Source organism: Rhamphochromis longiceps, linkage group LG19 (genome assembly GCF_057381845.1).
Source record: "Rhamphochromis longiceps isolate RC_006_pf linkage group LG19, R_longiceps_female_GT1.1, whole genome shotgun sequence".
NCBI classification, from domain to species: domain Eukaryota; kingdom Metazoa; phylum Chordata; class Actinopteri; order Cichliformes; family Cichlidae; genus Rhamphochromis; species Rhamphochromis longiceps.
In genome coordinates this window covers 20,792,854-20,814,276 of record NC_140575.1, presented here as the reverse complement: position 1 = coordinate 20,814,276, position 21,423 = coordinate 20,792,854, and the positions used below count along the sequence as shown (strand labels likewise).

The 21,423-nt window shown below is 39.9% G+C and overlaps 2 protein-coding genes across 7 annotated transcripts in view; both read left to right on the top strand.

Annotated features, from left to right (window-relative positions):
* The window catches only part of trim9 (tripartite motif containing 9), a 54,454-nt gene extending 45,666 nt beyond the window's left edge, over positions 1 to 8,788 (top strand). Inside the window, exons 8-11 of one of the 6 annotated variants that reach the window (XM_085391225.1) lie at positions 1,213 to 1,251; positions 2,271 to 2,571; positions 3,606 to 3,768; positions 4,449 to 8,788. In XM_085391225.1, coding sequence (XP_085247351.1) covers positions 1,213 to 1,251; positions 2,271 to 2,571; positions 3,606 to 3,768; positions 4,449 to 4,526 — 581 coding nt within the window. In that variant the 3' untranslated portion in view covers positions 4,527 to 8,788. Of the gene's footprint in view, positions 1 to 1,212; positions 1,252 to 2,267; positions 2,572 to 3,605; positions 3,769 to 4,448 lie in introns of all 6 variants that reach the window. The other 5 variants (XM_085391228.1, XM_085391224.1, XM_085391227.1 and 2 more) reach the window with 5 other exon arrangements.
* A 1,228-nt stretch (positions 8,789 to 10,016) lies between these two features.
* pygl (phosphorylase, glycogen, liver) lies at positions 10,017 to 21,416 on the top strand. Its single transcript, XM_085390980.1, has 20 exons — positions 10,017 to 10,323; positions 10,757 to 10,858; positions 10,973 to 11,051; positions 11,412 to 11,515; positions 13,227 to 13,358; positions 13,661 to 13,772; positions 14,102 to 14,184; positions 14,288 to 14,425; positions 14,793 to 14,885; positions 15,128 to 15,274; positions 15,384 to 15,547; positions 16,251 to 16,365; positions 16,546 to 16,647; positions 17,824 to 17,971; positions 19,023 to 19,081; positions 19,165 to 19,306; positions 19,390 to 19,597; positions 19,675 to 19,809; positions 19,911 to 19,977; positions 20,838 to 21,416. The coding sequence occupies exons 1-20, from the start codon at positions 10,081 to 10,083 to the stop codon at positions 21,024 to 21,026; spliced, it is 2,562 nt and encodes an 853-aa protein (XP_085247106.1). The 5' UTR covers positions 10,017 to 10,080; the 3' UTR covers positions 21,027 to 21,416.
* The last annotated feature ends 7 nt before the right edge of the window (positions 21,417 to 21,423 follow it).

The window sequence follows — 21,423 nt, the reverse complement described above, 5'->3', positions numbered from 1 at the left end:
GTTTTTGTTCCTCAGGTGCAGCTGACATCTTCCCAAATATGCCGACACTTTTCTTGCATGATCTTATCCTGTTGGCTGTATTTCCATTGATATTATTATAAGCTGAAATGTTACAGTGAATTATTTTCAAAGTGTTTTATATGAACATAAAAAAGGGTAGTTACCACTGTGGTTGTAGTTAATGTAACGTCATGCAATGAAGAAGATCTGCGTGCTGGCAAACAGCTGGCAGGTGTTTCTAACAACATTTGTAATATAATCTAATGGCTTACTTACTTTTTTTTTACTGATTATCACAGTTCAGTTACATTTCTTTCTACATTTGGGAGTTTACACCAGAGAAATCTTGATTTAACTCCAGAGAATCTAAAGAAATCATAACCTGCTGCTGCTTGGTTAAACCCTTATATTTTCATTATTATGCTGTATTTACATTATATTATATATTAAGTCTGCAGAGAAAATCTTCTTTCTTTGATGTTCTTCAGACTGACACAAGGCTTTTTGAGTTAGTTAGTTTCATAGGGATTTGAAAGATCCGGAAAAAAGCCTCTGTTGTTTTATATTTCACGCAGTACAATAAATGATCACATTAATTAAAGGCTTCCAAAACACAAGATTTTCATCCAGTGGGCAGCAGCAGGATGTGAATTCTGTTCGAAGGTGTGTTTTGCGCCTTTTAGCCCAAGGGCCTCGAGGAGCAGCTGGATTGTGTATAATCCACCCATGTACCGGCTTTCCCATTAGTTAAATGGTAATCTGCATAGATGGGGAAGCTTGTCATCCATCAGTGGACCTGAAAGGCCCAGACAGCCTCCCTACCTGACACAGAAAGCACTCAGCAGCTGTTGGAGGCGTACAAAGTGATCTAACCACGCAGACGTTTTCAGTGTTGTTGCACCCTTCTTCCAGATCAGATTGTCCTTTTCTTATTTTTCTTATTCAGAACAATTGCTTTGTTTTCATTGTTCCTTCGTTGTTCCTTCTAAGTCTGCAGTGGTTTGTTTCTAGGAGCTCTTTTGTTTTCATTTTGGGGCTCTCCTCTGGTCTTATGTCCAATGAGCTGAACCAGGATCCCTGATCAAATCTGCTTTTTACCCTCTCCACCGCCCTTCCCACCCCTCTGCTTCACTGCTTCGCTTTGCTCTCCTCCTCTTCCTCTTTTCTTTTCCTTTTTTTCTTCTTCACTCCCCCCACCATTTCACATTTTAGCTGGACTCCCTCCATGTGATATTCAGTCTATAGGCACAGGTATGGATGACTCTCCTTGCACACTGTTTCTGCTCTGATCCCCTTCAGGCCATTGCTTGTTTCATCAATGAGGTCTTCACACTCAACCCAGCAGGTGGGCAGTTTGCTCCTCTGTGGGCTGCACTTATTAAACGTGCAATACAAGCCTCTAATAAATGTCTTTGCTTTATTTCCTTCGGGAAATAAAGCAGTGTAATGGAACGTCGCTGCACATGGTGACACCAGTAAAAGCAGGTCCACTGGAGCCCAGCAAAAGCCCGCCTGTTTACCTTCCTGCATAGAGATCTGTTACTGTGTCTTTCAGCTGTGAGTCAAGCAGTATTGCAAAATTATCATTAGCATGTGGTTTAAGAAGTTTAAAAGCAATGTGTTGTAATAGAGAAAAGGAGCAGTTCACCTAAAGACAATACAAATTTAACTTATGTAGACCAACACAGCAGAGTCTGCTCTGATAGTGGAGGTTATCAGATGGCTCAAGCAAGCTTGAGTTCACAGTCTAAATGAACATCCACACAGAGTCTTTTACCTTTACCTTTCACGTTTCTTTTCTTGTTTGGGTGAACTGACCTCTTACTATAATAACTATTAGAAGTTTCTAGTTATGTATTTTAAAGTTAAGTTTTATTTTATTAACAATTTCCTTACCCATAATTATCAAACTAATCTGCTTTTCCGTGCAGGAACCGGTTAAGATTTGCAGACTGTTTGACACAAGTTTGATTATCTAAAAGTGGTTAAGCTTATTAAGTTATAGATTAAGTTATGTAGTATAAGTATATAGTTTAGGTATTATTATTCGTGTTTGATCATAACAATGATAGTAAGTCTTCTTCTTGTCTTTCATGTTATTACTGTTCCCTCCATTCAGATATTTTTACAGTGTAACTTCACCTCATCTAACCTTTACCTTCTGGTTTTATGTGGTGTTTGTAAAATCATGATCATTGCCTCTCATCTCGCAGTCACTGATATTATTAACACTAAAAACCTAATGGTACGCATTTCCCTTTGTGCAGTAGCTTGGTTCACCTTTGACCCGGCGTCCGCTCACCCTGACATCATCTTCTCCAACGACAACCTGACGGTGACGTGCAACAGCTATGATGACCGAGTGGTCTTGGGGAACACTGCTTTCTCTCGAGGTGTTCATTACTGGGAAATGACCGTTGACCGCTATGACAACCACCCTGACCCAGCCTTCGGCATCGCTCGGAGTGACGTCCTGAAGGATGTGATGCTAGGGAAGGATGACAAAGCCTGGGCCATGTATGTGGACAATAACCGCTCCTGGTTCATGCACAACAACTCGCACACCAATAGGTAATAAAGAAAGTGACAAGTGATTGTCCATGTACTAATGCAGATGTAATTTCTTCGATCACAAATGGAAGTCTTCTGCTTTTACATGTACAGTATAATAGTGTTTAGAAAAGGGACACCAGTTTTACTTATTAAGCTTGTTGCAGAGGCCTGGGTTTAAATCTGCCCCAAGCTTCCCTGTCAATTCTCAACTGTCCTGTCATAACACAGGATAAAAGGCCACTAAGTAAAATAAAGTTTACTTCTAGCATAAGATTACTGTAGGTGCAGGAAAATGCTTCACTTAAAAAAAGATTCCCTTTTGCAAGATGCTGGAAACATTGTCCAGAGATTCTGGACAATATTGGCATGATAGCGTCACACTGTGTCTGCAGATTTGTCTTAAAGATGATCTATTGGATTGAGATCTGGTGACTCTGAAGACTGTTTAAGTATGGTGAACTCTTCGCCATGTTCAGATTGAGATGATTTGACGTTCTATGTTAACTTGCCAGAAGCAGCCATCATTAGATGGGTATACTTTGGCCATAAAAGGATGTACATGGGCTCTAACGATACTTGCGTAGGCTGTGCCATTTAATTGATGCTCAGTTTGTACTTTGGGGCCTAAAGTGTGCCAACTAAACACACCAAACACCAACATAATACAACCAGACTGACCAAACCACGATTTCATGTTGTTTAAGCCAAATTTTGATCCTAGCAACCGAAATGTCTGTCTGTCATCTGTAAATGAATGTTTAAGTAGCTTTTAAATGTGGTCAATGTGATCATGGTGTAGTTACTTTTATTATTAGTAGTAGTAGTAGTAGTAGTAGTGTTACAGGCTACATGATAAATATGAGCACTGATAATATGATTAACAGGCTGGAAAGAATCCAGACTCTAAAGTGACAAAGACTTAAAATAAGTCACTGCTAGATTTTAATTTTTTTTACCATGTTTTGATGGAAAATCTAAGCTCAGAACTGGAGGGTTACCGTGGTAAATTAATAACACGGTTATCCTTTGTTTTTTTTCCTGTGCCCACACAGGACAGACGGTGGCATCACTAAAGGAGCTACAATAGGAGTGCTGCTGGACTTTACACGTGGGATTCTCATCTTCCTCGTGAACGATGAGCAGCAGGGCCCAGTGGCATTCGAAGGCTTGGAGGGCGCTTACTACCCCGCTATCAGCCTCAACCGAAACGTCCAGGTAGAAAATTTCAGTCCATGCATGCACCAAAGTAACTGCAATCATCTGTTTCCAACTGAATTTACTCTCTAACCTTAAACTTCAGTTCATACCGAGGCATAAAGGCGAAAAATAAAGTAAAAATGGATATATTTTTTACATCCAAATACTGCAGAGACTAAATAATGAACCGACTCTGCACGGTATTGCAGAAAACAAGTTTATAGTTTTCCTTTCGATTTTAATTTCTTCTTTCAGTCTTAAATTTGTTCTCATGCTGGGGAAGTGCTGAGCCGCTCTGGGGGATGATGTTTAATTTGCTAATTCTGTCTTTTGCCGGAGCGCCGCAACAAACAGAAAGTGAGGATTCTGCTTGTGAATTAATAAAGCATCACATGAGTTCAGTTATTATTCATTACAACTATCTAACTTTTACAAATATGTCCTCGGGAGATTAAATCTTAACAGAGAAAAAGCTTCAAAGAGTCAACATCAGTGAGAAGCTTTGAATTTCTTTTTTGCTCCCAGTCAGTTTTCTCATTTGTAGTGCTGTATCCAGGAAGCAAAATGCCTCCCAAAGGGAAGAAAAATAGTCTTCATGCTTTGAGGGAATAGTTCCACAGCTCCCCCTGGAGGAGGAAAAATATATTGAATAGATTTAGTTTAGTAACCCATTTTTGTGTAAATGTGTTTTTCTTTAGGTCACACTGCACACTGGTCTACCCATCCCTGACTTCTACACTCCTGGGGAGGCTGATCCAACTGGCTCAGTGTGCTGAAAACTCAACACCATCCGATTTAAGGAAACCTCCCCAGCTTTCCCGAGGTTCCTCCTGCCAGTCAGAAACTCTTTAATACCCTCGCCAACTCCTTCTTCCCTTCTTCTTCTCTTTTGTTCCTGACCAACTGACCCCAAGCAATCTGGAAGAGGTCCCATCCAGCGCTGAGCCATGCCTTTATCATGCCTAAACCCCGGACTCGTGGTCCATCCTTGGGACACTGTCCGTATGGAGGGTGCTTTGCTGTCTGTACCCTGTATTTTGATATTATGATGTGTTCCAGTTGGTTGAAGAAGAAAATTTCCCAGCTGATGGACTTGGAATGTTTTTAGAAAAGTGTTTATAATGTGGGCTTCAATTAATAGTTTGACATTTTGGGGAAATACGCTCATTTGTTTTGCTTTTGTTTTTCCAAGACTTAGATTTGGATTATGGAGCCCATCTTAACATAGCTCATCATAAAGACTGAAAACAACGGGGAGGAAGCTAGCGTGGGCGCCAACTTTCAACCTTTTTTAAAATATTTTGATTTAAATATACATATTTAAATAGAGTGTGGCTGCCCATTTCCCCTTTTTCCTGTCTTTATGCAAAGCTAAACTAAGGCACATCTGGCTGTAGCTTCATATTTAGTGGATAGCCAAGAAAGTGGTGTTGTTTTGTAAATGAGTTTATAAGAAAAAAAAAGAGCCCCCATCATACCATCCACATACACTTCAATATATCCTATTTTTCATGCTCATCCCTCTAGGGAGAATGAGAGGTCATGTGTATGAAAGCGTGTGAGGATTGGTTGAGATGGGTCAGCAGCCGTAACGATCCAAGGACGAGAGCAATAGCCTGACTCTCAGCCGTGTCACTGTCATATCCTCGTTCGTATAAATGAAACGCTTTTCTTAGTGGCTTAGCTTGTGTGAACCTTCTGTATCGTTTGTATAAAGAAAAAGGAAAAATTACAGTATCAGCCTGAGATACTCCTGGAAGCGAGGCCTTCATGCACCCTTTCTCTGCAGTGCAGCTCTCAAAACAGGAAAGAGGGGGTTTTGGATTAATATATCATATAGAAGTGAGTTTGAATAAGGTGCTACAGCAGCTCGCTTAGTTCTGGCTTTTTTAAATGTAGGTGATTGAGTACTGGTAGTTTTTTATTATTGTTATTGAAATGATCTATTACAAAGAGGTGTATAGCTAAATAAGTTATTGATGTTCAGAGTTTTTCAACGAAAGTTCTTCATGTTTCCTTCAGTTGATACATAGCTGTTACAGAAAGAAATGAAACATTTTGTCGTCTTGAAAATGTACTTCAGAGTTTGTTTTCGTGCTGAGGAAGCTTCTCAGTTGAATTTCATTAGAGAGCAACAGGAGAGGAAAGCAGACGCTGGGCTGTTTTTGTGGCATCACATCTGGCTTCCTCAGTGGGCCACAATGTCAGACCAGCAGTTTGATTTATTTAAGATTAAGCCATGCTAAGTGCTAATGTTACCATGACATTATGACAAAGAAAATGCCAACATGCTGTGTTTAGCAGGGATAATGTTTACTTTGTTTAGCTCAAAAGTGTGAACACTTGCTAACAAGCTCTAAAAAAGCACACAAGGTTGAGGTGAGTGACATTAGTTTGCATTTTTTTAGTCAAAAAGTTATATTAGCACCAAATTGTATTAGAAGCTAGCTACAATTACTAATACATTAAATCATGATTAGTTTCAACTGGTTTAGGGGCCCCTGGGGAAAAAAACAGATGTGCATACTCTCTGATTCCCTCAAAATATGAACCCTGCTGCCTCCAAGTTCTCTTAAATTATGGTTAAATTAAATATTAGTTTGTTTTGGAAAGTGCATACCATGATGTACAGTACTATTCAAAACTCTTGAGCCACCCCTGTATTTCTTTACATTTTCCTTCCAATTAACCAGATATTTAAAGCAATAGTTCTCCAGACTTTCTCAAGGCTTTGCTGCTTTTTCACTCATTTTCAGTTGAGCCCTTGTACTTGACCATTTTGAGAAAAATGTTTTTTGTTTGTTAAGCTTCTCAACACTGACCTATCACTAAAACATTTAAAAGACATCTAACTTAAGTGATGAAACAATACTGTGTCTACACAAAGAACCACTTTTAGGCAATTTGTTACTAGTTGCCTGTCACAAAGCGCATCATTTGTTCCAATTTTTTAGTTAAATCTATGAAATATCTTAAACATAACACAGTTTGGCAGATGAAAAATAGTATTTTTGCACCAGGAAGTTGTTTCCCAAAGAGCTATTAGCTGAAAATGTGACATATCTTGGTATGATGTGCAGTGTGTCCTTAAAGCATTTAAGGAAATTGGAAAAAGGGATATCAAAAGACGAAATGGGAGGCCTAAAAAACTCTCTACAGCAGATACCAACAGATTTTGATCTAACATGCAATACCATCTGGAAAGCATCTGACTAGCAACAGATCAGTCGCACATCATCAGGAAAATTATCGGTCATGGACTGAACTCCCCAGAGTCCAAACCAAGCAAGATATAAAGAAAAGAGGGGTAGCTCAAGACTAGATTTTTACACTGAGCCCCTCAACAACATAGGACTGGATTGATGGCAGATAACCCACCTTAATCGGTACTGTATTTCTAACGATGAGGGGCAAGACACTTGAAAGTTCAAACAGTTCAGTAACGCTACAAATTTTTTCTTCCGCAAAGTTCATTGGACACCATAACCTTCAGGATGATGAGATTCTGCTCAGAGCTCCTATGTTAGTCTGATTTAATTTTCGGTCAGTGTGCCTGATAACTCACACCAGAAGGTAAATCAACCTGAGAGGAACATGAATGTATCTGAGCTACCGAATTCAACCAACTGCAAGACGCTGCCAGTCAATGCTCAAGTCAAAATGTAGAATGATCCATTTGAAGGAACTGCTGCCCCTTCAGGTTGCTTGTAAAGTTTCCTGGAGCATCGTAGCCCTGAGACATACATCATACACAGAAGGTGCTATCCTGTGTTTGAGCTTCATGGGGGTGCCTTTTCCCCCTCTTCAGTACCCAAAAGATTTATGAAACTTTGCTAAGAACTAGATTCGTTGCTTCAGCAGAGTCATCTGTAACATCCGCGATGCCTGAATTCACCTGCTGCTACATATTTTTATATCGTGAAAGGGCAAAATGAAACAGTGATTATGTTTGCACCTAATACAACAGCAGCATTGGGGAGAAAAATCACAGTCAGGTTTGATTTTTTTGCTCCTTTCCTGTCCCGTGTAATTACAGTGATTGTAATTCATGTGGCACTGCTAAAATGGCTGCACAAAGAAAATATAACGTACAGTATGACAGAGTACGTGCATTTATACTGACTGCAGCATTCAGCAAGCTGCACAGCCTTCGTTCCAAGGCTGAATTCAAGCTTTGATTTATGCAACATTTAACTGGCTGCTTTTCAAGGTAAGCCCTTTGTTCAGCCATAATTATGATAGCGGAAAATAACGCATTCAGCAGTGGGTCACTGAGCGACGAGAGCTTCTTTTCAATCATACGCAGACAAGTGCAGCCATTATCAAAGCATTACACAACCTCAGAATCCAGGACATGTGAACAATGTGGCTTTAACTCAGCAAAATAGTTCATCGGAGACATTTTCCATATGTCTAATGTGAGATTGCGCACACTTGTGTAATATTCTGTGAGAATATTTAAACTTCTTTGATTTAAAAAGATGACCTGAATCTGTGTTTCTGAACTGAACACTTGGGGTGCTGACATTCAAAAGTGTGTGATTGTAACACTTATTGTTTCTAAACCAGCCATATATACTTATACAACATTAAATAGATTAACACGGGGATGATTTAAGTCTACTGTAAAGCCTCGCCAAATATGGAAACTATTTCTTAAAAGGACTGCACTCAGTCGCTGGGCGACACTGGGTGTTATATCTCCAAATGTACATACATACAGTCTATGTGTGTGCGTGTGCGCCTGTGAATATGTGTGTGTATTACCTTCATTATGACCTCATTTCAACTCCAAAGTGATTCCTTTTTTTGCCCCATTTGATCCGAAGTGGAATGTCATCGCTTATTATTATTTCCGGTGAACCTGAAATATCTCTGTGGAGAATTTTATCAATGTATTACTATGATTTTATCAAAGTATAATTACTATGATTGTTCCGGTGTCTATCATTACCATATTACTGCTATTATTCTGATGATTTGAAGTATAATATGAGCCTCTGTGTTTTCTGTATGTGTGAATATTCAATAAATAGGTGTGAACAATGTGTTATTGTTATTTGTAGTCGATATGAGAACCTAAATGAAGGATTCGGGAGGCATGCAAGACAGATTCAGTGCAGGCTGAAAAGGCTGGATGGAAGATGTGCACATCAGGAAAGCAAAAAGACAACAAAAGGAACAGCAGCGAGTGGATTAAGATATGTTGGGTAAATGGGTAGTTAAAGAGGCTGAGATGTGGAGTTGCAGAGAAATGAGTAACAGGAGCCAATAAGGATGGGGCAGACAATTACAGATGAGAGGAGAAAAGACAAAGACAGGAAGTAAAACCAACCAAGAGATGAGTCTACCCAAATAAAATCACTAACCTTGTCAGTTAATCAGACATAGGGTTTTAATTTGAAGCATCATTGTTATGTATAATTTTTAGGCTCTTGCACTTTACACAAGTGTCCCATTTTATTCTACTTTATATATCTTTATTTTATTTACTTTATTTTTAATTTAAACACCATAATACAAAAATTACATTGAAAACAATTCAAGAGATGCACACTATAGTTCCTGCGCCTGAGCTATGAACAAATCATAATAGTTAATGGTTGTTGTTAAATCCTGTTCAGATAACAATATATGGATACATACATAAATAATGGAAAGCGGTTTGCAAATTCTCTTACAAGTATCAGAAGAGCCCCAAGTTTTAGCTGTTGCATTACCCCCTTTAGCCACTTGGTGGCTCAGAATTCAGTTTTATATTTGACTCCAATAATGAGGTGCGCAGAACAGCAAATTAGCGATTTTCTAACTCCTCAGTAATTATCTGAAGAATAAAAAAAGTTAAGTTTTCGATTCGGATAAAATCATTAGTTTGTCCCCTGGTGTGTCTCTAGGGACCTACTGGAGGGGCCAGACAGAGTTTGGAAGCTACCCAAAATGACAGCGTGCAAAAAATTCTATATTATATTTAAAAAATATTTTATATATTTATTATATGCATGTATACATATTTCCATGTGTTGTTACGTTACATATAAAAGCACTCAGGGCAGTCAGCACTTCCTCACCTTTATATAACATCAAATCATACCAAAAACAAAACAAACAAAAAAAACCCTGCAGATAAAGAGCCATTCATTCTTTATCTGTGGTGTTTCTGCTTCCTGCCGTTTTCAGGTCAGCAGAGGCACCACCCTCCCCCTGCACTCACCAATAACAACCAGCATGAGGAGGAGACTAGTGCATGAAAACGGCAACTCTCTTCCCATTTAACTTCACTTTCAGTCCAGGACAGGCACGGTTTCCCAGCCCCGAAACTGCGCACCCACCATGGCGACACCTCTCACCGACCAGGAGAAGCGCAAGCAGATCAGTATCAGGGGGATCGTGGGAGTGGAGAACGTGGCAGAGCTGAAAAAGGGCTTTAATCGACACCTGCACTTCACTTTGGTGAAAGACAGAAACATTGCAACACCAAGGGATTATTACTTTGCCCTGGCCCACACCGTGAGAGATCACCTGGTGGGGAGATGGATCAGAACACAGCAGTTTTATTATGAGGTGGACCCAAAGGTAACAGCAAGAAGTTTTAGTGTCAAAGTTAAACTCCACCACAAACGCGCACACAGCTGTAGTGCAGCCAACCTATTCTGCAGAGTGTCAAACTGGCAGATTAAAAATATCTTTACATGTAGACTGTTTTCTCAGAGAATGCATTTCCTGAAATTTAAAACGAGAGAACAAAAAAAAAAAAACCACAACTTTATGCGCTTTAGTGTTTCCCTTTTTATGGGAGGTACCTAAACGCTGCATAAAACTTTCCTTATTAGAATGAGCCACTGTTCTTTTTTTTATGCAGAAAAAATTGCTGTCTGTTGCACTTACTGCTTCATTTCTGAAACTGCAACAAAAGCCACAAAGACTTTATCAGTGTTTTGGGGTAGTTGAAGACTGATGATGTAGCAGGTGCAAATATTTAGTGTTTCTGTTTCTTTCACATGACCAGCGAGTGTACTATCTGTCTCTGGAGTTCTACATGGGCAGAACACTCCAAAACACAATGATCAACCTCGGGCTGCAGAACGCCTGCGATGAAGCCATCTATCAGGTCTGGTTTATTGCAGCAATTTCTGCAGCATCCACAGCCGCACAAACTGACCGCACATAATGACACTGCTGATTTTTTTCTGTTTTTGTTTTGTTTTTTAATGCTTTGCTGTAGCTTGGCCTGGACATGGAAGAGCTGGAGGAGATGGAGGAGGATGCAGGGCTGGGGAATGGAGGTCTGGGCCGACTGGCAGGTAAAATAATGCAAGTGTTTAAAAGGAGGCTGGGAGAAAGGGAGGAAAAGGTTTTCACTGCCCAGCCTCTCCTCTGGGAGTCCTAACTAACAGGAAAAGCTGGAAAACAGAGAATAAAATTCAGTATGCTGCAACTCTGCAAAAGGGTTAAAGATGAGTCTTTTTGCAGGCGAACTCCTTATCTCCTTATCTCCACTACAGCAATATGTCATTGCTATTTCCAGGTTATTTTGGCATTCCTCTATCAAATATCTCTGCGTGCCTATTCTATCAACTTCCAGCCATTAAAATGAATTCAATTCTAATTTCACTACAGGGGTTTTATGTTTCTGATTTCATGTCTAATTCTTCTGCACACAGCATGTTTCCTGGATTCAATGGCCACCTTGGGACTTGCAGCGTACGGTTATGGCATTCGATATGAATATGGGATCTTTAACCAGAAGATAAGAGATGGCTGGCAGGTACCTGCATCTTATTTTCAAAGCTTTACATTAATTACCCTTTTTTGTGGACTCTTGCAGTTAAACTACAATGAAACTGATTAAACTCACTTTTCTAGAACTCAAGGCTGATTTGGGCCAAAGTAGAAATTATTAGGTCAGAATACTCATAAAGCTAATCATTAATAAAAACCTGTGTTTAGCACTGCTCGAGTGATGCAAGAAGCTGGTTGGTTGATTGTATAGGAACAAAACATTGTGTATCTTGTGATAAAGAAAAAGGCTTCTGCCCTTTGGATTTTTTTTTTTTTTTTTTTTTTGCTGCTTATTTGAAGTTCAAACTCTCAGTGTAAACATGGACTTCTGAACAGCAACCTATAAACCTGCACAGTGTGACTGAACCTGCATGTATCAATCCCTGTTGCTGGTGAACAGCGTAAATTCAAAATCTACTCGAGGAAGCTGCTGTAGCCAGCAACTCCAAGTTTGTGAACCCTGAGATGGGTTCACATCAACTGTGAGTCAATCACGGGGGTAACGGACTCTGTAAACTTCACCTGATCACTGGACGGTTTTCTTCACCAAACTCTGACTCCTCCCCTCCTGCAGCGCACGAGCCAGCTGAATGACGCTCAGTTTAATTTCCTCATTCATAAAGTTGCTATCAAAGATCCCAGTTGGATAGTAGGTCACTATTTTATTATGTTTAAGATGAACACTTTCATAATCGTTCACTCATCAATGTATGAGAACATAGGCGGTGATTATGTTCCATGCTCTGTAGCCTACCTCTTTGTAACCCTGTGACTCTGTGGACACTAATGCAGCTGTCAGACTGCATGTGTGGTCCCCACTGGAAACATTTACTCTACAACACTGTAGCAATCACTGTTTAAATAACTTCTCTGTACAAAGTCTGCCACACTGTTTGGAGTAAAGATGAGGCTGAACTGAGTGAATTTTCAAAAAGTAGCCTGCAGACAGTCTGCTTGTAATCTGATTACTTTTGTAAAAGTTTGTATATTTCACTCAAAATCACCCGATTCAGTCTCAGTGGGTCAGATTGCAGTGACTCCACATAACAGATCAGCCACCCACGTCCAGGTCAGAGCCCACTTTCACAGCAGGATAGATCCAAAAAAGATCTACTTAGATCTATTCTAACTCTTTCTCAGCTCATCCTGTCCTAAACCATTTATGTTTCCTTTATGTTATTATTTATTTATTCTGTCCCAGCATTTATTGCAGCATGTTTGTCCCAAGATGACCTATATTCCTGACATATTTAACTTCTGCAAAACAGCTTTTGTTTAATGAAAAACTGACTTGAGGGCAGGTCCATCCCACTGTCACCAAGCAAACTAACATACCTCCTTTGTTCTCTCCTGTCTTTTATAGTAAAATATCATAATCAGCACCGAGACATGTTCTTTTTTTATTATTATTATTAAAATAAAGCTTCTGCTCTTTATTTATCTGTTGCCACGATGAATCGTGATGATTTTCTTTTGTCTACTCATGCACATGCTTTACTCAAGGTCAATATACTCGGAGCTGATTGAACTAATTCTCAACTCCAGTCTGAGTTGATCGATTCAGAGTTAATTATTTAACTTGGTTTGTTGAACATGTCACTTGGAATAGGGCCCTGATTGGACCTCGTGCTCTAAGTGGAGTTTGTGTCTCGTTCAGTGACTCTTATCCTGGAGCTCTAACTTGTGACCTACTGTAGGTGGAAGAGGCAGATGACTGGCTGAGACATGGAAACCCCTGGGAGAAGGCTCGCCCCGAGTACATGCTGCCCGTGCACTTCTATGGACGAGTGGAGGAAACGAGAGCTGGCCCAAAATGGGTTGACACTCAGGTACTGATACTGAAATATTGATGAAGTAAGAAATAGGTTTTATAGGTTATTTCAGCAATGCGTGAATATGGAAGTCTTTAGTAGTTACAGCTGATGAGAATCAGCAAAACAGACAAACATCCATAAATGTATGCACACCAGCTCTTCAACATAGTATCCTACTATAAGAATATTGTTAAGAAGGCATAAAAAATGTTAATTTATGGTGTGTTTTTGGTTATTGGGGCAGTTGGGAAAACGGGAGAGTACATCACAGTATTCTATAAATGTGTTTTGGGGTTTTTGTGTGTTTTAACTTGCAGGTGGTTCTCGCAATGCCTTATGACACACCCATCCCTGGCTATATGAACAACACTGTGAACACCATGAGGCTGTGGTCTGCCCGCGCTCCCAATGATTTTAACTTGAAAGACTGTAGGTCATGAATTTTCACTGTCCATTTAAATTTCTCTGTGTGAGGCTGCTTGAATATTTTGCCAACAGTGGTGTGAGGCTCCAACTACTTTTTGTCATTGCAAGAACAAACTCGGAAATTACACTTAACAAATGCATAGTTGCTTAAAGTCATGTTTCCTTTTTTTAGTATTCAACTGGCAAATTTTGCACAACTGCTGCAGAACGGAAACATGCAACAAGATTTATGCATTGCCAAATCCCTCAAACGCTGCATCCCCCCCCCCCCCGTACATTTTTGTTCTTTTACTTTAAATTTAAAGCATTGAATTTGTAATATTTGTCTGTAGTTAATGTGGGAGATTACATCCAAGCCGTTCTGGACAGAAACCTGGCGGAGAACATCTCCCGTGTACTTTACCCAAATGACAATGTAAGTTTATAGGCAGTCAATTTCAATATCGTCACTCTTTTGCATTAAGTGCAAGTCACATATTTCTTTTCTTTTCCACCACTTATAACACTTGTTGTTACAGTTTTTTGAAGGAAAAGAACTTCGTCTGAAGCAGGAATACTTTGTCGTGGCAGCCACACTCCAAGACATTATCCGTCGCTTCAAGACCACTAAGAAAGGCGTACCCGGTCGCACATCATTCAAGAGCTTCCCAGACAAAGTAACACTCTGAGTTTTCTAATAATTATAATAATAAAGGCAAAATGGTAGCATTTGTTTCAGTGCATTTGCAGTTCATTACTTCATTGTATTTTGTAACTTTGACCATCCTGTTGTAACAAGGAGCAGTTTTTTGCTGTTTCCAAACAAACCTGTGTGGCAGCACAAGTCAGTTTTTCTCCAAGATACTTCTTCACTTGCACAATAAAGTTCCTTATTCATAGAAGATTAAAGCAGAACAGTGATCTACTAGAAAGATGAGAGAAAGATATTCACCATGCATATTAAATGTATGCACGACCTGTAGTGTTTTAGGAGGTCAACGGGAAGGAAACCAACATCTAATTGCAGGATGCCGTGTTTTCTAGGTAGCCATCCAGCTAAATGACACCCATCCAGCCATGGCCATCCCCGAACTGATGAGAATCTTTCTGGACATTGAGAAAATCGACTGGGACACGGTTAGTAGAAATTGACCGACTTAAAACAAGCTTTAATTAGGAAATCATGAACAACTATGGGCAAGTAAGGTAGCACAAGAAACAGATGCTTCAGTATTGCATAGGCAAAGCAGAAGAAGTTGACTGCCATGTTAAGAAGTAAAATGCAGGAGGTTGGAGGCTTTTAATGAACTGGGAGAAGAGATGAAATCAAGAATGTGTGTAAATGACTGCAAAAGAATAAACTTTCTCTTTATTTTCAGGCCTGGGACCTCACAACGCGAACATTTGCCTACACTAACCACACAGTTCTCCCCGAGGCTCTGGAGCGCTGGCCTGTGCAGCTGATGGAAAAACTCCTACCCAGACACCTGCAAATCATCTACCAGATCAATCAGGCCCACCTTGATGTACGTATACTGGACTTTTTCTTTAGTTTTGCATTAAGAGTGTCCATAATGACAAACTGCATTGATGATTCATGGGATGGACATGTCACCATCTATTCTCTTTCTGCAGAATATTGTAGCTCTCTATCCAAACGACATGGACAAGCTGAGGAAAATGTCTCTGATTGAAGAGGACGGAGGCAAGAGGGTGAACATGGCGCACCTGTGCATCGTGGGATCGCACGCAGTCAACGGAGTCGCTGAGATACACTCCAACATCATCAAGACCCAAGTGTAAGCCCTCTGCTGCTGGATGCAGTAAAAAAGTCAATCAAATATCAGACTAAAGACCAAACGAGCGCTGCAGCTGCCATTAAATTCAGTAAAAAAAAAAAAGGAAATCTTTAAATGTCATTATAACAGATGCTTTTAAAAGAGAAAGTTTGCACCACTTGTTGCTAAATGAGCATGGCTTCATATGTTACAACAGGACTGAATCTTTACCTCTTTTATTCACCATTACATCAACTGCATGTTGAAACTCTCCTAAAGGCCAAAACCCTCAATACCTGTGTGGTACTGTAATGCTGAAGGACATTTTCAGGTGGCTGCTTGTTGATGTGTACTGTCCAATTTTTTTTTTTTTTTCTTTCCTAAAACCAAAGCTAAATGGGTAACGCTTATGTTTGCTCGCTTCCAAACACGCAAACACAACACAAATTTTTAGGGTAGTTTCGTTTTAATGGAGAGAGACAAAATATCACCTAAAGATCCAGAACAAAACATGAAAGTTATCAACTGATTTGCATGTCCCTGAGTGAAATAAGTAGTGAGCAAACTTACAAATTCAGCAGGAGATGATAATTATTCATTTTTTTTCTGTATATGAATACTATGTGTTAAGGAGACCATTACAAATGCTGTAGTATTGCTGCTGGTTTTAAAAGCTTTAGTATAACAGCTATCCTTCTGAACATTTCTCTCTTTCCTCCTTTAGGTTTCGTAATTTCAGTGAACTAGAACCAAACAAGTTTCAGAACAAAACCAATGGCATCACTCCCAGACGCTGGCTGCTCCTCTGTAACCCTGGACTGGCGGAGCTTATAGCCGAGGTCTGTTTCAGCTGCAGTAATGATGCCAAGAGACCGCTTAAGACCCCTAAATCTTTAGAGATGTATCAAGCGGCTGTGTTCTTGGCAGTGCATTTACTTGCTATTTTACAAACAGTCTGCTGAAGTGTAAACTGTCGATGTGTGTTTGCATATTTTAGCCTGACCTTAAGTGTCTTTCAGGCCATCGGGGAGGATTATGTGAGGGACCTCGATGAGCTGCAGAAGCTGAATGACCTTGTTAATGATGGTACCTTCATCCGCGATGTCTCTAAAGTGAAACAGGTAACGTGGAAGGTGTCACTGCAAAGTACCTGAGTAGATTTATTCAATTACTGTGCTTTTAAGAGTAAAATTTTAAAAAGTGGGCATTTATACTTCAGCTTCATTGGGAGTGGCTTCCAGATGTAGTGTCTTACATGATCCCCGATTTGAAACTGGGAGGACACGAGTTTGTGAAGTCCCAGCGATGGTATGAAGCCTGGATAAATGGCAAGGGCATCAGGAAATAAGGGAGCAGTCAAAAACACTCTAATGCTCAAACACTTGAAAGATGATATTGAGCTTCATTCATCTGGCAGACATAATTGATTCATTTTACTTTACAGAAATAAAAGAATAGTTGTGGAATATTTAAAAATTTCTGTCTGTCCCTTGCAGTAAAGCAGGAGTTGTGCTGTAAAATCTTTTTTGCTCAGTGATTTCACAACCATCTGCCACTGGACTGGTTCTGGTTTACACACTGTTGCATCACTATTGTTTGTACTGAAATCATATCTGTTAATACCAGTCGTAGCATTGTTCTGCAGTCTTTTAGTAAATACTCCTTGCACCACTATTCAGACAGAAAATGAGGTAATGGCACTGGATTCAAGAACGCCTCAGAACTGCATATAGCATTTATTGGTTTCCTCTGATACTTTTTTTTTTTTCTTTAAAATAAGTTTCACTAGCTGAGATCACATCCTCCTTTTAGATTGGACAATGGCAGATGGGCCATCGTAAATTGATGATGCAGTTTGGGGAAGGCCTCAGAGCAGACTGGCAGAAGCTCCCAGGGTAGGCAGATACCCATGTGAGCCATAGATAGACATAGGACCGGAAAGGGAGGGTATCAGGTGTGGTCCCGCTCCTGAAATGCAGATAAATGATCTCCACTTACATGAAATGATTCTAAATATTAGCCCTCATGTAGCTTATGATTGCATGGTAGTGTTTGTTCTGCTGCACCATGAAACTAAAAATTTGATCTTCGCTGGAAAATTACATATCATTTTTCAATGCCTGTGCACATCATTGCAGGCTCAAACGATCTGATTGTGTTGTGCATGATTGCAGTTTGTGGTTTTCAAACCTGGTATGTGTCCAGGCGGCACTCGTCAGTTATTTAGCAATTTCACCTCAGCATCTTCCTGCCAAGTCACATACTTGGTATGTATTTTTCTTTTCCTTTTGTCACAGGACAACAAGGTGAAATTTGCCCAGTACCTGGAGAAGGAGTACCCAGTGAAAATCAACCCAGCCTCCATGTTTGACGTCCACGTGAAGAGGATCCACGAATACAAGCGCCAGCTCCTTAACTGCCTGCACATCATCACTATGTACAACCGTACGTGCAGCACGTGCAGTTTGATTGCTCAGTGCCAAAAGCTTTAATAATGGCTGATTTTCTGAGTGATAATTTACATGACACAATCTGACATGTCCCGATGTGGCAGACTACCCACCCAGCTGTGCATGTTAAAGCAAACATGAAGAATGTGGCTGTCTGACTCAGCTGTGGGAATTTTCCATGCAGCCCTGAGGTTGTAATAAACAGGACAGCAGCAGTTTCATCAACACTTTTATTCTGTGCAACATGATGCTGACTATACCTGCACTTAAAGTCCTTTCCTTTTTTGGAAATGTTCTGCACACACATGCCATATATGTCATGCAATGTGGCAATCCAGGAGCTTCACGCCAATGAGTTGCATAAGATTACATTTTGGCTTTATGTAGATGTGCTCAGCTCAGGAATTCTCAAGTTTTCTGCTGACCGTGTGTCGGTTTTTTGGCAATGAAAAGCATCAGAGCTGAATTTTAATGAGGCACTTGTTGTTCCCTGCATAACTAATTCTTTCAATCTATATTTTTCATGTTTGTTCACCTGCAGTGGCTCACTGCTCCCCTCAGTTTGAGAACTGTATGTACAGCTGGAGCATGCAGCAGCCTAGCAGATCTGCACTGTTAGGCCGTTGTTTTGTTTTGTGTGTGGGTTTTTTTAAGCTGTTTCTGATCTGTATGCTAAAAGAAATTGACTGGTAGCATTTTTTTTTCTCATCAAATTCTCAAAAGAAAGCAAAAAATATTTCCCAAATGCTTTTCTTTTCAAATTTCAGAAACAAATCAGCAGGAAAATGATGGATCTGTAAAACAAGAAGTAAAAATGCAAATCCCCAAAATTTGAAACACTGAAAATTACTTAAAATGACTGTATGAGTGCGTAAAATGCTGATTTTTGTGTGCTTTGCTCTATGCCTTAAATGTGTGAGCAGGTTTTTAATTCATTAATTTTGACTAAATCAGTAACTTTCTGAAAATGAATAGAGTCCAGATGGTTATTGTTTAAATCACTAATATAGAGTTTCTTTATTTTATTTTTTTATTTTGCTTCATAGGCATCAAAATGAACCCTACCGCACCTTTTGTACCACGAACTGTGATCATCGGTGGAAAGGTAGCAATTCAGCCAAATCAAACACTCTGGTGCGATGAACAGACAAAGAAGGGTAATGATTGTGATTGTGTGATGCTCTGCAGGCTGCACCAGGGTATCACATGGCAAAGATGATCATCAAGCTGATCACCTCCGTCGCTGATGTGGTGAACAATGACCCTGTGGTGGGCAACAAGCTGAAGGTCATCTTTCTTGAGAACTACAGAGTGTCTCTTGCAGAGAAAGGTACCATTCGCTTTAAAATGCAACTCAGATAAAGTGAGAAAGATGTTTTGCAAGTAATTAAATTTTCATGTGCTCTTCTTCAGTGATTCCTGCTACGGATTTGTCAGAGCAGATCTCCACTGCAGGCACAGAGGCTTCAGGAACAGGCAACATGAAGTTCATGCTGAATGGAGCCCTGACCATCGGCACCATGGATGGAGCCAACGTGGAGATGGCCGAGGAGGCCGGAGAGGAGAACCTTTTCATTTTTGGCATGAGGGTAGAGGATGTAGCTGAAATGGACAAAAAGGGGTAAGGAAGTCTCTCACAGACTTTGATCTGTAACTTAATGCTGCGAAAACCCAACTTTCTTACTTGTTCTTTGTTAGGTATGACGCCATGGCATACTACAAAAAGATTCCTGAGCTGAAGCAAGTGATGGATCAGATCACAAGTGGATTCTTTAGCCCCAAAAATCCAGAGCTGTTCAAAGACCTCACCGAGATGCTTTTCAAATATGACCGGTGAGTAATTTCAAGTTACATGATCAGCTGATCCTGTCTTTAGCAATTAAATGTTATAAAAATCTGACGGTTGTTGGGTTCGTTTGTCTGTTTGTTTTCAGTTTCAAAGTTTTCGCAGACTTTGAAGCCTACGTGAAATGCCAAGAAAAAGTCAGCAAGCTCTACAAGGTGACATTCGCTTTGCAACACCTTTGCAAAGTTTTCATTTGTCTGCTCCTTTTGTTTCTCATAAAAAAGCTGCTTTACATTTCCCCATTTAGCATCTGTACAGTATCAAATTCTTTAATGTAGCACATGCGGCTCTAATTACAGTTGTACTTCTCTACACTGTTATTTTGCACCATTTCTAACCATTTCCCACAGGAAGAAGTTCTCGCTGTTTACAAATACAAAAACTTTAGAACATCTTGCATGGACTTGGAGCACACCAGCTGACTTTTGCTGATTAAACCAAAGCATGAGTAGCTTTTAAACCCTTAATCACAGGGTTGCACAGGTATTAACAAATCTGTTCAGACAGATATGCAGTGTTTGGCATATAAAAGATGGGCACTTAGCGACAGACATTGTTTTGAAGAAACTGAGGGTTCTCACACTCATACAGTACCAGCTTATCAACCACAGGGTCGCCACGCCCAAAACCATATCCTGCTTTCTCAATTATCTTTAATTCTAAAGTGGGCCATCATTTACCAAATTAATATCATGCTGTATTAAATAACACCTGACACTAGCAACTGAGTCCAAAAACTCACTAAAATATGTTGACTGAGGTCAAAAAACAGTTGGACTTCTTTTGGAAAGTGAGAAAGTCCCCTGCTGGTTAATGAAAAATAATGGAGTTTTAAAGGACTTTACAGACGCATACACAAACCTGCAAAATTAACTGGCTAGTGTGACTCTCACCATGATGCATGCACTTGCACACCCATTCAAAAAAAATTAAGTATTTGCTACCAACATACTTTTTTAGAAGACTAAATATAAAACCTAAAATGATAAATTATATTTTTATTTTTCTCTAAAAGAATCCAGTGGAGTGGACGAAGATGGTGATCAAGAACATCGCTGCAACGGGAAAGTTCTCCAGTGACAGAACCATCAAAGAGTACGCCACAGAGGTGTGGGGCGTGGAGCCGACCAACCTCAAAATCCCGCCACCAAGCGAGCCCAGGGAAGCCATCGAAGAAACTGTCAAAGCTCTTAAGAAACTGTGAGGCTGCCTTTTTGTTTACAGCATGTTAACCGTTCCTGTTTGGTTTAAGCCTTCAATTTGCATATCACTGAACTGTTTTGAGGACTACTTTGCTGTCAACGCACTGTTATACTTCTTTAGCACAATGCATGTAGTAGGCTTAAACTGCGAGTCACTGTGCTGAGCAAGCTTCAGTATTTCCAAATAACTTGCTCATATTTAACATTATGGGGGTGGGTGGAGGTTTCAGGAATCCAGTAGGATCACAGTCAGCTGACTGTTCTCACATTTGTTACATTTCTGTAGAAACTCAGAACAATTTCAAGGATTTAAAGGCATTTGTAACTTAGTTAAGTATGCAAACTTACATTTCTGATCAACATGTGTTCCTCTGTGTTGAAATAAAAACAGAGTGTAAC